Source organism: Netta rufina, assembly GCF_964035555.1.
Source record: "Netta rufina genome assembly, chromosome: 19".
Lineage (NCBI taxonomy): Eukaryota > Metazoa > Chordata > Aves > Anseriformes > Anatidae > Netta > Netta rufina.
Genome location: NC_140143.1, coordinates 911,987 through 929,501, shown reverse-complemented (window position 1 = coordinate 929,501; position 17,515 = coordinate 911,987). Strand labels below are relative to the sequence as shown.

The 17,515-nt window shown below is 42.1% G+C and overlaps 1 protein-coding gene across 2 annotated transcripts in view; it reads right to left on the bottom strand.

Annotated features, from left to right (window-relative positions):
• Positions 1–17,515, bottom strand: part of RPTOR (regulatory associated protein of MTOR complex 1) — a 135,973-nt gene that overhangs the window by 114,180 nt on the left and 4,278 nt on the right. For both annotated transcript variants that reach the window (XM_084298491.1, XM_084298492.1), the window contains exons 2-3: positions 14,289–14,391; positions 11,828–11,910 (exon numbers count right to left, since the gene is read on the bottom strand). In XM_084298491.1, coding sequence (XP_084154617.1) covers positions 11,828–11,910; positions 14,289–14,391 — 186 coding nt within the window. The remainder of the gene's footprint in view (positions 1–11,827; positions 11,911–14,288; positions 14,392–17,515) is intronic.

The following is a 17,515-nucleotide window of genomic DNA, read 5'->3' as shown; positions in this document are numbered from 1 at the left end:
AAAGCCTTTCAAAACACCCTAGCAGTTGATGTTCCTAATAACTTCCACTACTAACTGCTTTTCACCCATTAATTCCCTTAAAGTTACCTTCATTACTAGGGACTCTGATCCCGTAATTTCGATGCTTTTCCCCTCGCTCTGACACTGAGCTGGCAAACTCCCAAGTTGTGTGATGCTGGAGCTCTCTCAGCAACAAGCCACCTACCTCATTCCTAGCAAAAACACTCTGCTCCTTGGTTACTTCAAAACTGTGATTAATATCCTGGTCCTGTGAGCTACAGCGATGTAATTGTAATACTGATTCAAACACGTTTTCCCTTTATCAAAGAAAGATTTGAAATCCTCGATTTACACCGTCTTTGGAAACGCATCAAAGAGCCGACAGATTTAGAACTGTACAAGAATATTTGTTTGTTTTTTTTTTTTGCACAATTTCACAATAAACAAGCAATTTGTGTGGGAAAGAACTCTTTCATGAGAAGCAAAACCAAGTGCAGACCTTCCTTGACTCCGGTGCTCATTTTGGGGTTCCTGTACCATCTAACCAGGTGCAGTCTCTTTCTGGAGGCTTGGATGTTGATGGGGTTCTCCCCTCCCTCCCCATAAGCCGCTGTTAGTGCTCGGGCTCAGACTGCAGCCTGCTCCTTCAGTGCCCAAGAAGGTAACAAGAAGCAGTCTCTCCAGGCAGCTATTTTCACAAAATGTTTAGGACATTAACTTAAATCCTGAATTTTCAATCCTCAAGAAAGACACGGTGTGTGATGCATTAAGGTTGCTGAGCTACGTAGTAGATGCAAGACAACCGCACGCTGCATGGTTGTAAAACCCCACCTTCCTCTGGAAATCTGTCAGAAATACAGTCAGTCCTTGGAACTCATTAGCAGCATGTTCAGCACCAGCCCATTACAAGCATTTGTGTGAAATAACCCTTGCTACATCAGTACAAAGGATGCCTGGTAAGAAATCTGGATCCATTTCTCTAAAGGATCTCTGACAGTTTGTCCAAAACCCCTGTACTCATGCAGCTGTTTTCCACATCCACCCCAAAAAGGGAAACAGCAGCAAAACCTACATAAGACAAATCCCCTGCAGGCACCACAAGACCTCGCAGTCACCCATGGCTTACACAGAGCCCAGGAAGGCTTCTGCTACAACAAGTTTGTCCCAAACTATCTGGCAAAGTCTGTCTAGCAGGGAGCTTGGCAGGAAGCCTGCAGTCTCACTGAGGGTTTTCAGAATTTCACAACTTTTGCACTGATGCAACTTTGCTGGTCGTTCCCTTCTGCTTGCAAACACGAGTGCCTGCCCAGGACTCTGCTGCACCAGCTCAGAGTGCACAAAGCAGGTGGCAGAGAAGTAAACCACCACGGGAGCATGCTATGGATAACAGCAGAGATCGATTCAGCAATGCAAGAAGTGATCTCAAATGTATGCCTGCTACCCATCAACCAGAAATTGAATTGCCCGCAAGAACAACCTGATATGAGCACAGTAACTCTTACATCAGGTATACGCATGCAAATACAAGTTATGTTGAACCGTATCCACAGATTCCAGGCTTCTTAAAATAATAAAAACATCTTTTATTTTAGGTGATGGGCACATGAAGTTACCTTTATGTAAATTCATGAGGATAATCAGAGCACTACACACAGTTTTTTGTTGTAAGTAGAAGAGATTGTACTAGAAATCCCAACCCGGTATTAAAAACAACAGCTTAACTTGGTTAATACAAACAATGATTATTTTTTTTTCTGATTATTAGTTATTGATAGCTTGAAAAAATATTAATTACAGTGAAGAAATACCTTTACTTAAGTATACTTCAGTATAAAAGCTAAATTAAGCCAGAAGAAAGACTCGTTGAAGTCTTCGGGAAGCCCTCTGTAGATATCTGGCTGCATTTTAAAAATCCATCTCAATCTCCTAGAACATAATATATTTGCAAGCAGCCGAGACTTAAACAGCTTAATTTGCTAGATGTCTAGGACAAAATGCATTACTAGAGCTAAGCTGTACGGGTGGAACATTTATTCACTTGACTGGAGTCAGCACTGTAGTGACTTTACCTTTCCTCTGCAGAGTCTTTGACCTTGCTTTTAAGTCCAATGTGAAATGAATTCTAAAGTACCTAATCCACATTGTGTGGATTCAGTATTCAATAATACTTCCAAAAAATACCTTTGAGCAGTCTGTTCAGAAGAACTGATGTTGACAGGGAAGACAAAAACCAGGAGTGCTAACCTTGAGTATCTGCTGCAATGGATTCAGGACAGGCACAGGCGTGTTCCTCAGCAGTTACCAGCAGCTACATACCACCAGCTTGCTCCAGGACGTACAAAAAATTGACCTACCAGCCTACACGGTATGGGAAGAAGCCCTCCCTTTTTATTGAAATAAATAAACAGTTTGAGATGGCTGTGCAAACAATTGTGTGTTTATAAACAACAGGAATTGGTAAAAACTTCAGCCTGCTTCTCATGCCAGATGCCTTTCCTCCATCTGTGGTAGTTTGGTGGCTCTGACAGGTCACACCACAAAATACGCTAACAGGATTTTAAGTACAGACCAGGACACATCTTTAAAACCTACTTAGTCAACACAACTCCTAAGCGACAGTGTCATTTTAGTACTATTCCATCTTTATAACCTCTATTTTAAGAGCTCTTTAAAGTTTCAGGCTCTTCCTCTTCTTGTTTCTTAGATATTAAACCAGGACGTAACGCCGAGCCCAGTTTTGGCTGCAGGACCACAGTCGGGTGTGTGAATGAAAGCTCAAACCGGCTGGTTTTATATTCTGCTCAACGTGTATTGTCCTCAACAGGACGTTCAACAGGTGGGACTGCTATCCTGCGCTCCTGCTGGGATAAGAAGGTGATCTTCTCAAAACTAAATAATAATTTAGTAATTTCAGGTTTTCCTCTGACTACAATTGCTTCATGAAGCGATGTTCAGATTAGGGAACATCTTAATGGGTTAGGAGAAGGAAAAACAATCACCCAGAGCTCTATGCTTTAAGAGAGGAATTAAAATATTTCGGGCTTTTCTCATTCTGCCTGAGCTACGAACAAGAATACAAACGTAAATAGTTTTCTCTCTTAACGCTCTAAGTTTTGTGCTAAACAGATGTTTACGCAGTAAAAAGCTTCCATTGCCTAGTAAAGCACCATTTGCACATCCAAGTTTGCAATGCCAGAACCCTTGTCCAGTGGATCCCAGTGCTATTTACCAAAGAGCACCAGGGGCAATGTGAGTGGACCTGCAGAAGGCTCCCCCCGCCTGTAATCGCCAGCGATTCACCACTCTCCCGGGAACACAAAGAGAAGGTATTTTTAAATAGGTCACGCAGAGGCTGGGTGGTAATTACAGAAAAACGTTAATCAGATTTGAGCAGGCAGAGCTGCTTATCTCTGTCAAGAAGCCTTGCTAATATCAGGTCTTTCTTCACATCTTAGGACAAACAGACATTCAGAGCACAATGGATGTATGGAAATACTCCAGCATACAGAAGTCTTGCTTCTCCGCCAATTCGGGCCTCGCTTTGATGACAAAATACAAAACAAACCAGGAAATACACAGCACGTGGATGGGTCTCATTGTCAGAAGGCTATGGAAAGCAAAACAAGAGAAAGCCCAGTTGCTGAACTCTTGCATTCATATAAAGGATTCTGATATTGCTAGGAGGTCCTGGACCGTACCCCAGCACCTGAAAAGCATTTCAGAGGTAGTGTCAGGGAGTCCCACCCTGGCAAGGCGGGCCCAATGCTGCCCGAATGAAGTGTGTGGCAGGGGAAGGGAACAGGTAAAATAAGAGCCTGCTTCTTGTCCCTGTGCCCTCAGCAGTTCAGAGGTGTTTTTCACTATTTATCATACTCACAATTTGTGTTTTTCTGGCTAAACTACCCATTCTTTCAGAGGAGTATTTTATGAAATCAGCACAGGGCTAACAATCAACCTCAGAACGACACCACAACAACTTTTCAGACGGAATGAGAACTGCTTTTGGCCGTTATACTTGTTGGCCCCGGTTCTCTGACAAACTTTTTTTTTTCTGAAAAAAATGCTAGTTTTTGCTGAAGACAGTTGATCTTTAACAAGACAGCAAAGGATTGATACAGCAAAATTTTGCAGAGCCCAAAATAGCTGCCAAACTCAAGCAGCTCTTGGGAAATAAACACAACAAACATAGCCCCCTTAGGAAAACCTAGTTTTGTTAAACAAGGTCACAGCGTTGGGCTTCTTTCCCTTTTTTCCTTCTTCCGTTTTTGTTACCTGTTCCTATGTCTACTGAATAAGGAGACCAAGTACACATTTTTCCATTTCCCTCTTTGGAATTCTGTAATATTTCTTTTACAGGAGCAATTAGTATTTGTTGTTGTTTAACAAGAAAAACCCCACAGAAATAAAGGAAAAGTATGACTCAGAGAGAGACCAATAATTAGGTCATGTGTCCAATTAGTTTTTGTGCTTAAGTAGTTACTCTTTAGGAAATGCTCAACCTTTGATGTGCAGCAGGCAACCTACCAATTAATTAGGCAGAAGGAAGCAATGCAAGGAATGAAACCTCAGAAACCGTATCAAAGCCCAGAGATATCTAATGAGGGGAACAACAGCATCAACAACAGAAAACATGCACGAGGAGGTAGACGCTTCAAATGATCTTCAAGTATCTTGGCTGTGCTTCCTTTTAAATTAAGACAAAACTGTTGGGAAGCAGACGAGAAGAAAGAAGGAAGAAGCCTCTTCCTTCTGATGATCAGAAAAGCATCAGTTTTCTTGAAGACTTGCCAGAAAAAAAATATATATATAATTTCTCTCTATTCTATGAGACGTTTCCCCAGACATTGTCACTCACTGGTGGAAGCAAGCTGCAGGAAGCACCACACACCATATGATATTCAATTGGGGAAAAAAAAAAAAAAAAAAAAACAACACAGAAGAAAACAATGATACAGCCATAGCTCAACGAACATTTCTGTTAATGCTGCATGGGGAAGGGAAAGGGATGCCCACTGGGGACTGGCACCGAGTTCATCGTTCCCTTAGGCCAGGCTCCTGCCGTCGTGTCAGTGCAAGGTTGCTGCAGTCGCTGCTCCTCAGCTCCAGCTCGTCTTTGAGCTGAGGGAAAAATGGGTGCAGCCACATAGATTAACGGCGTGGAAACACCTAGGACATACCTTGATCTGCCAGACTAATGAGTTCAGATACGTTACTAATATGCGATGTTAATCTAGGTTATGCAGTTCTCTTATTGATGCTCCATCAGGAACAGAAGCCAGCTTGCTGCGTGACAGCGCCCACAACGTTTATTTACACACTGTCCTCAGTGCCAGGGAGGCTACAGATGCAGAAATTCTCAACTATCAATACCTGTTTTCAAGCCAACATTTCCAAAAGTTAACCAGAAATACATTTAGTCTGGCCTTCCAGACCTCTCTAGCCCTTCCCCTACCAGATATTTTCATTCCCCATCACAGGCCACTCTCCTTCACTCCCGTGAGGTCCATTCAGGTGGAGCTATAAGGAAATACTAACAAGAAGTCCCATTAGACAATCAAAACACAGCATTAGTGGAGATGATTGTCTTTGGGAAAGAGAAAAAAAAAAGGAAATGGAGAGAAGAAAGAGACAACAGTGTAGCACCTGAATTAGAAGAAAATCAATACTGTAATTGACCGACTCTTCCTTTGTTTTATTTAGGCAAGTGGCTGGGAGAAAACAAATTCTGTGGGATGGAACATTTGAAGCTCTTTGGCTTTGCTGGTGTTGGTTACTGCAAAGTAAAGAAGTCCCAGAGCTGCTGGCCTTAAAGGACAGGAGGGGGAATGGGAGAAATAGATGTTGCCCAGATGACAAACAGACCTTGCTGTGGCTACATCCTACAGAGGGGTACAGACCTCTCGTGCTCCATTAACTGACTTATCAGAGGGTGTAAAAATTTCTCTCACCAAAATCCTCTTTACGTCAGTTCGCTAGCTAATGATCCAAAACTCATTTAAAATTCCTTCTTGAGCATTTCAGAAGACTCTTACTTGCTCCCCAATTTTTGTTAAGAATTACAAAAAGCTCTACTGGTGCTCCTCCTCTCTGAAGCCTCCAAATCTTACTTCTTTCACTGATCTCATATACCAACAGAACTGACCTACGACCTTACGCTCCGGGCTCTTCCAAACCCATTTCCCTCAGTACATTCTCTTCCATCTGCTCATCACATCTTCAAAACTCCCCTGGAAGCACTTGCTGCTTGTTCCTGTCTCATACCATGCTGCAACATCTCCCAACACGCACACTTAGGCTTCTGGTACATTAAGACCCTATAACATTGATTGCTATTATTTTTTATTTTACGGTCCCTCTGTACCCTCCTATTTGTCTACCTCAGCCCTATTCGAAGAAATTCTTTATCCAGAGGGCGGCGAGGCACTGGCAGAGGCTGCCCAGAGCAGCTGTGGATGCCCCGTGCCTGGAAATGCTCGCGGCCGTGGGCAGCCTGGGCTGGTGCCCATGGCAGGGGGTTGGAGTTGGACAGGCTTCCAGGTTCTTTCCAACCCAAAGCGTTCTGTGATTCTCTGAATCTCTTTCAGGTCACAAGCTGTGCAGCACTGCTTCCATTTCATCTGTACAGCACCTTGCTTAAGCCAGCCTTCCTCCAGCAGCGGTGGTACCATTAACAACGAAATTAAGCCTTACCGAACCCCCCCTGTGGGAGACACAAACACCCACCCCTCATTTGTCTCACAGCTAGCTGTGCAAAGACAACCGCATGGCACAAACTCTCAAGAAAATAAAGGTTTTATAAAAATGGAGAACACCGATTTTAGATGAGACCAGCCCCCCGCCCCCCCTGTTAAGAAGGCACTTCACAAGCAACGGAGGTATGTAAGCGCCTCTGAGATGGCTTTCTTAACCTAACCTCTGCTCAGGAAGGATCACAAACAGCATTTTTTGACCTTCCAGTGGCAGGACTGGGAAAGTTTCTGTAAGGGAATAAAGAACAGTGTTGTAAAAAGCATTTGGTGTAGGAGGGCCACTGGGATTCCTCTGGACTAGTAGAAATCACAGCAGAAGTGTCAAAATTGAGTGTGGTAAGAGAAAGGGGAAAAATAACACCCTGTGTATTTTCTGGGCAGTTTTGAGTTAAAAAAGATGGTCAAAAGCCATAGCTGACAAAAAAAAAAAAAAAAAAAAAAGCTGTAATTCCATGCAAATTTAATGAGCATATGCTCCAGACTACTTCATACCAGGTCCTGAATTATGTAAGCCGCGCATCATTCAACCTGCAAGTCTGCCTTTGGCTGCACAGCCCCGCTCTCATTCAAAGGTAAATGCACAGGAATGGAAACAAAGGCAAGTAATGGTCCTGGAAAGCCAGAAAGCCAAGTAATGAGACTTTTATTACAAGAAGGGGGAAAAAAAATTGTCTGGCACCTTTCTAAGCACGAAGCCAGAAATCACAGGCCAACCTCATCTAGGAGCATTTTCCATGTTTACACGGGGTAATTGGTGCTTTTCATACAGAGGTACTGCAGCCTGGTTCAGACAGCTGCAGCCAAGAGGATGCAGAAAAAATTCTCTCAAACCAGCCTGCAGGAACAGCAGAAAGCTGAGCAGCACCTTCATCCTCTCCACTAACCCCTCTGCTCCAGCTCACAGCAAAGAGCTCCCAGTCCCAGGCTCTGCCCAGAAATGGATGTGAACTGGGACTTCAGCAACAGCTTCTGCTGATGAAATCCCACACTTGGCTACTGCATCACTGCAGGAACGCTCTGAACTCACGGAGCATTATTCCTAAGTTAAAAGTCATCAGACTCTAAAAACAGGGAAGTCCCTGTTTTTTGAATGGTGCAACACGTGATGCTGCCAAAACTAAATGTGCATACGAACACCACGGGAAATATTTGTTACTCACTGCCAGCACAGGCAAAGTATTGCCCTTGCTGGTTGTTCACTACAGCACCGCACCTGACCCAAGCAGAATTCTGCAAAGGGTAATGAAAGACCAGAAGCAGAGAAATACCATTTCCATGCGATCAATATCTTATCTAAATACTTTAAGTACTGAGCACATGAAGAATCTTCAAAAGAATCTCAACGCACATTTTATTGTAGGCAATTAAAGTGATGGAAGGCGCTGTCCGGCTAAAGGCTCTCCTTTTCCATGGGGTTCTCCTGGCACTGCCTGCCAAAACCTTCACCCTGGGTCCTGTAACCAGCAAGCCCCAGTTTTGCTCAGCTCCTCCAGCCATTCCCTAATCCAGGAGCCCGCAGATTCCCCCAAACACCCGAAGGGCAGCTGCAGGGAAGGCTTTCCCTGGAGCTGCACTATGGGGTCCTGTGCTCTGAGCCTCCCCTACCTTTTCCTCATTTCATTCTCAGCTGCTTAGGCAGCCCTCCTTATCCCCTATCACCGAGCCTCCCTTCCAGATTACCCTCAGGTTTAACCCCTTCCATGCCCAGTGGAACTCAAAGCCCATGGCAATACTGGAGAAGGGCTCTCATTTTTTTCTCCCCACTTTTTCAGTAGCTCCTCAATCATCTTTGCACCGAATTGCAAGGCCTCGTACTTGTTCAGACAAAAACCTTCAGAGATAAATTCTTCATTGTATGCCTGCAGCTTTGTCATCTCCTACTTGCTTCCCCCAGTAAAATTTTCATTTGAGAATTGCAGTGAAATGACTGAATATTGTTTAACTGCAGTATTTTGCAGATGAAAGAATGGCTGAAGTGTTTCTTACTCCTGCAGCACACAAATTTATGTAGCTACACAACAATAAAGCAAAGTCTTAAATTTAATCAGAAGAAATACTTCAAGCAATGGCAAGCTGATAAATTATTTAGAAAGGGGCTCAATAAGACCTAGAGGGAAATTGGCATCAGCTGTGCAGCCTGGGAGCTCCCAGAAACAAAGAATTTCCATCCTTGTCCCTTCTAAGGCTTTTTCACCTAAGCCATTTGTATTTAACAAAAATGGGAATTTATTCAAACATCATCTTACAATTACAAGCAGACAAGAGCTGCACTGGTAGTGGTGTTAAAGGACTTTTCACACAGCATTTATTATTGGGACAGTACTGGAAGGACTGACAAGCCATTTACCAGCAGATACCACTATTTGTGCATTCACAATACGATATTGATGCTAGGCACTTCCTAGCTTAAGGACCCACAGTAACAAGCCAGTAACACCGACTATTTCAGAAGATTTTAATGATTTGGTCTTTTTCCAGACTGCCTAGTCTTCCCAGAATTGTCTTCTTCCCATCAATTCTTCAACCATTCCAAAACACTGAGAACTAGACAAAACTAGATGTATTAGTATTTATATGAAAGGTCTAGGAAATTCAATAATGTTCCTATTGTTTTATTGCAGATGGCACATCAACTTCTCTTTATTACTGCAGAAAACTCAAGAGCCCTGTAGAGTGCAATAAAACGGTACGTGTTTAGCTTCGCAATGTTTCAAAGGGCTGTGATTTACTGCTACGAACCAGGCACCTTGCACACAAACATCTGAGTTCAGTAATTGCCTCATGTTTTGTGCAAACTCTACAAGGCAGCGTGAGGTCAGCCCACACACAGAGTACCTGCTGCTCCTCGATGCCTGTCCCTCATCCTCAGTAATACGGACTCTGTTATTAAAGAGCTGAGAAAGGTTTGTTGTCACCTTTGCATCAAGATGTTTTACTTCTCCCATTCGGTCGCAGGCACTGTTTATATTTTCTGCCAAATCTTTGGGCTGCCAGATAGATTAAAAAAATTGCCAATGCACCAAAAGGAAAAACACCAAAGTAAATTCTTCTGTCTTAAATATACACCGTACTTACACGCTTCAAGACAAACCCTTCTTATATAAGTATACTTCCAAACACTTCTGGAAAAAAGCATATCCACCGAATATTCACATTTGAAGTGTTATGTAGAAAGCTACCCACAGATTTAGCAATGTAAACATCTCGCCACTAAATACAGCACTTCTCCTTCAGGTAACACATCCAGCCTTCGCTGAACGATGAACTCAGTTCTCATCAGCCAACCCTGAACAAGGGGGTAGGGAAGTATCGCACACAGGCAAGAAATAAAGAACCTGCATTACATGTATTTCTTCTCAAACTGCTCTGCATATATTATTTCCATCAAGCTTGAGTTAAAAAGCAGAAGAGGGACTCAGAATACAATGAAGTCCTTCACCAGCATCCTTTATAAACCACATGCACCAACAACTCTTTTTTGGTGAAAAATATTCTCAGCATCTGGCAAAAGAAAAAATTGTTTACTGTTGCAAAGATAACCCCAAAGCCATTTATCTTTTATCTGAAAGTACTGGTCCTTTATGAAGGAATGGAAGACGTGGGGAAAGAAAACAAAATCACCCCCCCCCCCCCAGCTCTCCAGAAGGTGCAGCTCCCTGCAGGAACAGACCCTCAGAGCTGGTAAATTCCACGCTCACACAAAGCATTGGCAGCGGCGATCTATCTTTATTGATTTTATAAATTACGAAGAAACGAGTAAACAAACATAACCCAGCACAGTTTCAATAGGAAGATCGGTTGAAGATACCTAAGGACACGACTAACACAAACGCCTTCTCAACCACTCTTCCTATACTGAGGACAGGAACATGGGAATAACTTTGCCAGTTGCAGATCACACTCAAACCATCCACCAACAAACATTACAGAGACAGTCAGTTGGTCATACATTAAATAAGGTAGTGAGCAATGTTAGAAGCAGCAAATATAGTCCCAGTTCTGACAAAACTGCTCATTAATACTGAAGTCGATTTAAAATGAAGAGATCAAACAGCGTCCCCTCTAGAACATCTCCCTAAAATGAAGATCAGCTTAAGGTGCATCATAAGGGGAAAAAAATAAAGGCAAATCTACAAGTAGGTTCATGCAGTGAAGTTATTGTTTCTGTTTGGGTTACACATTACTTATAATCATAAATTTATGCTTTAGTAGCCAATAGTGTAGGTACTTTGAAGAGCAATATTTATCTGTATACCCTACAACACACCAATAAGGACAAGAATGCACCTGGAAATGTTAATAGCGAGGATGATTCTAGAGTTTGGTTTTTGTACCTATTTGAAAAATACTGCAGACTTCAAACATTATTTAGATCTTATGTAGCTTATTTACTGAGACATACAAAACTGTGGATATTGAAACACCCAGCAGTAACATACTTCCCTCAGAAGTGATACTGAAATGTTACAGAGCAGAAAATAAATAACCAGTAAGGAGCATATTTAACTTCTGCTTTGTTACTAGTATCCAAAGCAGTCACTTTCAAAAACTTATATACACATTGTATTAGTTCTATACAGATACAATTAGCAGTTACCAAAGGTCTCAAGTTACATTTTACAACCAAACCAACAGCCTTCCTTGGCTACTGAACATACAACATTTACTTCTTCCCATCACAAGATTAAGAAAATACCCATGAGTGCTGGGACACATACTTTTGAACTAGCTGAGGCCAAATATTTTTATTACAGATGAAACCACAAACTCAAAATGAAAAACCTGTGAACATCTCAAAAATAAAGACAGGAGAATAAAAATTAAGTTCTACAGCTGAGTTCTTATCTAAAACATCCCACACATGATTGAAGAAGTGCTAGCCAAGAAGTATCCGCTAGAAACCTTGGTATTTTGACAGCCTGCAAGAATGTGTTCATCCTGATGGATGACAGAAGCAACAAATGCTGCAAGAGCACCGTGCCACACAATAGCACACACCTCAGTTTTCTAAGTTGAAAGTCTACCATGAAGGGGTGTCGCGCCTATAGCTGCCGAGGGGGAGCCCAAGGAATACTTACTCTTGGCTGCCAGTTTTCATACTGCTTCTGTAAGTTCGCCCCAATGGTTTCCAGAGCTTTTTGAGGACCCATTGATAGGGGATCTAAGAAACAAAATACACATGAGTCTTTTTGACCACAATTGAGTCATTCAACTTACCAAAAAATAGTAAAAAAATGTTTCTTTAGTAAATAACAACAATTGAAATAGCTCACACAAACATTACAAATGGTGTAGTCTCTGAAGCAGTAAGCAATGGTAGTAAATGAAGCAAGATTTTGTTTTCATTAGAAAAAAATGTTTATCATCAAACATATAACCATTTTAATAAGTTAATTTTATCACTAGATAATTACCACAATCCATAGCAATACAATTTCAGCTTATGTACTCATTCAGAAAAGCATAGCCATATAATTGACACTTCAGTTTCAAAAAAAAAAATGTCTAGAAGCTAATATTTTGCAATTTAATACAAATCATTTTTAAAAGCAATTAACAGATTCCATTAAGTTTTTAAAATCAACTTTATGAATACTCTACCTTATACTGTTAGAAACAAAACCTAATAAAGCATGATGAAGGCAAGATTTTATGAGTTATTTTTCTCAAATGCACAAAAACTAGGATTTTGCTGAAGTTATCGTATTCTTTTGTAGAATGATTTAAGGTAATATATCATTCACATTTTTCCAGACAGACTGAAAACAAATAACCAGCAGTAGTAAATAGGCTTCTCGAAGTCTAAGCAGACAATCTATTCCCTTCAGCTTAGCTTCAGCTCTTGCTCCACAAGTGTAGCCAGGAGCATCACCAGACGAAAATGAGTTCTCCGGTCCTCTCTATAAAGCCTGCAGTTTCAGCACTCATTGACATACATTTCAGAAATGTTTCTACATACTGCAGTAATCTTTGTCACTCCGAACTGCACCAGTCCCCTTGCTTTTTAGGGCAAGTTTCACAAGAGACCCTTGAGCTGCAGGACAGCAGCATTGGCACTGATGCTACTAAAAGGATTCACACTGCCTTGTGAGACCTTTTGTTAGTTAATATGCCATTAGCTACTGCTCGAACAACAAAAATGCAGCATAAATACATCAGACATTTATTTATTGAGTCCTTCAAAAGGACCAAGCTGAATGTTAAAAAAAGAAATGTAAAATATTTCAGATCCACTCTGACAGCAGAGGAATACCGTTAGTGGACTTTGGAGTGCCTTCGGAGTACCGAGCACTACACAATGCCCTTCCTGCTATAAGGTGCCACTCCAAGAGGCAAACAAGAGAAGAAAATCTTCTGTTTCCCTTAAGACTCTTGTACAGCAGAAAAACCAGTGGGTGTTTTTGCAGATTACACAACTTTACATTTCTGAAAACAGTAGAAATGGAAACGAGTGCTTGTGTACACACACTAAAAATTTAATTTAAAAACTGCATTCAAAATTCTCTTTGTTGATGATAATCACTAATAACTTTAATGACTCTGCAACACTCCTCTCATTCTCTTTGCTCTCTACCCATGTATCAGTGAGAAATGAGAGCTGTTCTCTCCACTGAAGAGACATATTTGTTAGTGCATGCTCATGGCTTTTTAATTGCTTTAAAGTCATCAGCATTTTTTGGTTTAAAAAACAAAATGAGACACTGCAGATTCATAAAGCAGGTTAGAAACAAAATGTTCTGAAAGTTGTTTTTTTAAGAAGTTCAGTTTCTACAATGATTAATTTGCTACTGTAGCCCATTATAAGGCTCAGTATTTGGGATTACAGGGCTTTGCGTCTTACTCGCTGAAGACAGAACATTTTCAATTCCTAGATAAAACCCAAATCTCTTAGTTTTCTTACACAAGGTAATTCCTTTCAATATTATTTCAGATTTATCTCATCTTGAAAATCTGCAAAACCAAGGAAACTTTTCACTTCCTAATGAAAAAAATAGAAATTTAATCCAATGCTGCATCAAAGTATCAAGCCCTTGTGTTAGCACTGCTAGCAAGAGATTTTTGGGAATAATTCCAGGTTTTCTGAATTTATGTACCCAAGTCAAATAGCCTCAGAGCAGTCACCTCGAACTGCAGTGAAGTCCACGCATGTTAAAGACCTATTTCTCAACTGTATGAGGCAGGGTTATTTTAAACCTTTGCAGAGCAGTCTAAAGGTGTAACTGCTCAAAGGTTTCCTTAGATACATTTTTTAATATTTTTAATTCCTGTAGATTTATAAGTAAGTAGCTAATTAGCAGCCTTTTTTCCTCCATACTATCTCATTTTAGAATAGAGCAGGAGAGATGACCTATGGCAGCTGATACTGCTGGACACTTAATTAACTCGTATAGACATGGAAAAATCATAAACCAGATTTCCTTTTGTTCACCTTAGTTTTAAGTCCAGGAAACCGACAACTTTGCAATTACCATATATGCTACACCTCAGTATCTGTAAGACTAATGCAGTTATCTGGAGCTCAGAAGATTCAAGACTTACCTATCCAACACTCCAGACGGGCACACGGAGTTGTTTTCACCACATCAGGAGGGTCCACACCAACATTTAGGCACAAAACTAAGGCAACACTAACAGTCTTCATCTGGAAAGAAAAAACAGTAAAACGCTTACTTAGTGTAGAAGCTAAATAATTTGTGTGTTGAAGTCTACTATAACTTCTGAAGGGTTTCAACTAAGTTTCGTTATCTGCTCTTTAACACAAACTATTTTAAGCAAGGCATGACTGATTACATTTTTTTTTTTTAATAGAACAGTACTTAGAGATTTTACATTACTATTTTTATTATTATTTCCACAGCTCATTCTTCTTTTATACAGCATGGAAATGGATATCATTGGACTTCTATGCATCTTAAATTAGTCACTGTCCAACTGAAATGTATTATTAAAATATGGGAATATGCTACTCAGGGTCCCTGATCAATATTAGGATATAATATGTCCTTTCTAATACTGAAACCAAAAGCAATAAAAGGAAAAACATCCAAGTGACTAACTAAACCCTAACAAAATGTTTAGTCCTTGTTTTTTGTTTCCTTCACATGTCGCTAACCTGGATACATCTCGCAGACCTCTGAAATGACACAGCTCATAGAGACAAAAACCTTAGTGAGGTGCTTATAATTATCTGAAGAAGAGACTAAAGGATTTGGGTTTCATTTTTTTTATTTTTTTTTTCCATATTGCCACATTCAGAAGCCATCCTGCATTTTTCCACCTTTTATTCATTTTTCTAAAATTCTGCAGCGGGAGATGTTTTGGCAGGCAAAGCACGTGGTGTTGAGCACTCCCGGTACGTATACCCCAGGCAAACGGCCCACAGCTGGATGGGAAACACGTTACCTTGAAGCTTCTAATCAGAAGTTTCCCCTTCGATTCACCTTAAATATTGGCAAACCCGGGAGCGGCTACCAAAGCTGAAAGCCCTAACCAGCATTTCTGACAGCATTAATCCACCTCTAACTACGTTTATTACGTGGCCCCCAGAATTGCACAAACCGCCGCTTCATCATCCTTTAAATCAGCCTCCCTGTAAGGATGTACGCAAACCCAGCATGACCAAATATCATTTATATTATTCGGCTGCTTCATTCTCTCCTCTAAACTCCTTCAGCCCAATACCAATAAGCCCATATCCTGATGCCAAGAAGGAAAACAAGAGAAGCAGCGTGGCTCGCTGTACTTCCATCGAGCGCTCGGCTCTCGCTTGTCTGAAGCGAAGCCACCCGCGTCTCGCTTCCCCAGGGTGCTCGTTACGATTCAGAACAGCAGGAAAAAAAATCCAAAAGCGAGAGCCACACGACTGTATAATTTATACAGAAAGCAGAAAGTGGAGCAGGGAGGCTCGGTGAGCGGGCGGAGGAGCGCAGAGCCCCTTGGATGCACTGCCTGCCACGCGGGCGCTTGGCCCCCCAGGCTGTGACCTGGTCCCACTCAGCAGGGACTGGGAATTGAGCACTGCTCTTCCCTTTTTTAAACAGATCTTCCCTTTAGCAGACCAGCTACCAGGATACAAGAGGGGCACCAGGCCTGCCGAAACCTCTCCAGCTCCTTTGTAACGTTTACAAGGTGACATCTTCACCAAGAGCTTCCCATTGCAAGGAAGCTTTTATATGAAGTTTACAAGAAATACATTGTTATGAAAAAACATCCGTGTGCTTCTCCACGGTGATAAAAATAGCAGAAGGCAAAGAAAAACTTCAAGGTAACGTTAATAATGCAATACCTCTGCAGGCAGCCTCCACCATCTGTGGTCCGAAAGGTCGGTGCTTGCTGTGACAGCACGTACCAGGTTCCCAGCTCAACTCCTCCTTCGTGTTTGTGTCCCTTTTCTAGCCCGTCTCCCACACCAATACCACGAAATCTCCGCCGAGCTTCGCGCTGCCCAGCACGTTGCTTTAGCCGGTACAGCTCCACAAAGCAGGCCTCCACTGCCGGCTTCACTGCTTGCCTGACAAACACTTCTTAGCCCCAGGATTCATTGTCACTGTCAGACACCCAGGACACACACACACTGTCTGTTGACCTGCCCTGAGAACAGCACCAGGAGGGAACGCCATCCCGAGGTGTCCCCCGGGACTGGAGGTGACCACGCGTGGCAGAGCTGCTCTTCAGAATAAAACCGACGAAGTTGGCTGAGGCACCGGGATAGCAAAGCAGCAAAATACGGCAGAAAACCTGAGGACCCACAGCACGCAGCAACTTGCTGAAGAGCTCTGCTGCCTAGGATGATCAGGAAAATGTTCCTGAATGTATTTTGGCTAAAGAACCCTTCATTCTCCTTCCTAGGCAAGTCTGTCTCAAAACTGAGCCACAAGGAACGATCAATGACCTCCCTCGGTTATCAGTGGCCTTACTGTGCTAACAGTCACCATCACAAACACTCACAAGTAGAAGATCAGCGCAGCAGCAAGCCAATTAAAGCAAGGCAGCTGAGAAGAAACGAGAACACCCCCAAAACTCTCAAAAAAAAAAGACCCATGGAGAAAAACAGAAACGATGCTCCAAGGAAGGCTGCTGTCCTGGGACTTCTCTACCTGCACAAGGCAGAGAGAAGCTTAAGAACCAGAAACGCCCTAACAAAGCATCTCCTAAAGGTTCGCGTAACCCTCAGAAGCACTGCAACGTGTCCAGAGTTGCAGCACAGGAGTAGTTGTCAGCAGAACTGGTCCACAGCCTTCTCCACGAGAGCCTGGCTGCCACCTGGTCATCTCCTGCAGCACGAGGGCTCTGCCCACCCGCGGTAACACCTCTCTACCAGCAATAAAATGAACTGAGAGAGTCCAAATGTTGGCTTCAGTCTGTTAAAAAAACAAAACAAAAAAAAAAATAAAGCTTGATTTTAAGACATGTAGACAAATGTACCCCCACTACACATTCACTCTGCACATTGAACCATCACAAAAAGTTCCGTATCATCCTGCAAGAAGTTTGCAAAAACTCTTCAGAGCTGTTCAAGTCCTCTCTGCTTAGACAGAAAAGTGTCTGTAGACAGATGCAGTGCGAGCTTCCCAACTCGATTCAATCAATACCCAACGATCTTAATTCAAAACGAATCCTGCTCTGGGTAAGAGAAGACAAATCCGTAACTGGACGACAGCGCTCATTACTTACAGCAGGGGGTTCGGCGGTGGGAGAAGCCGAGTCGCTTTGTTTTGGTTTGTATTTCCAAAGCCATTTGTAAAGCAGCAGGTGCCCTACCCTGG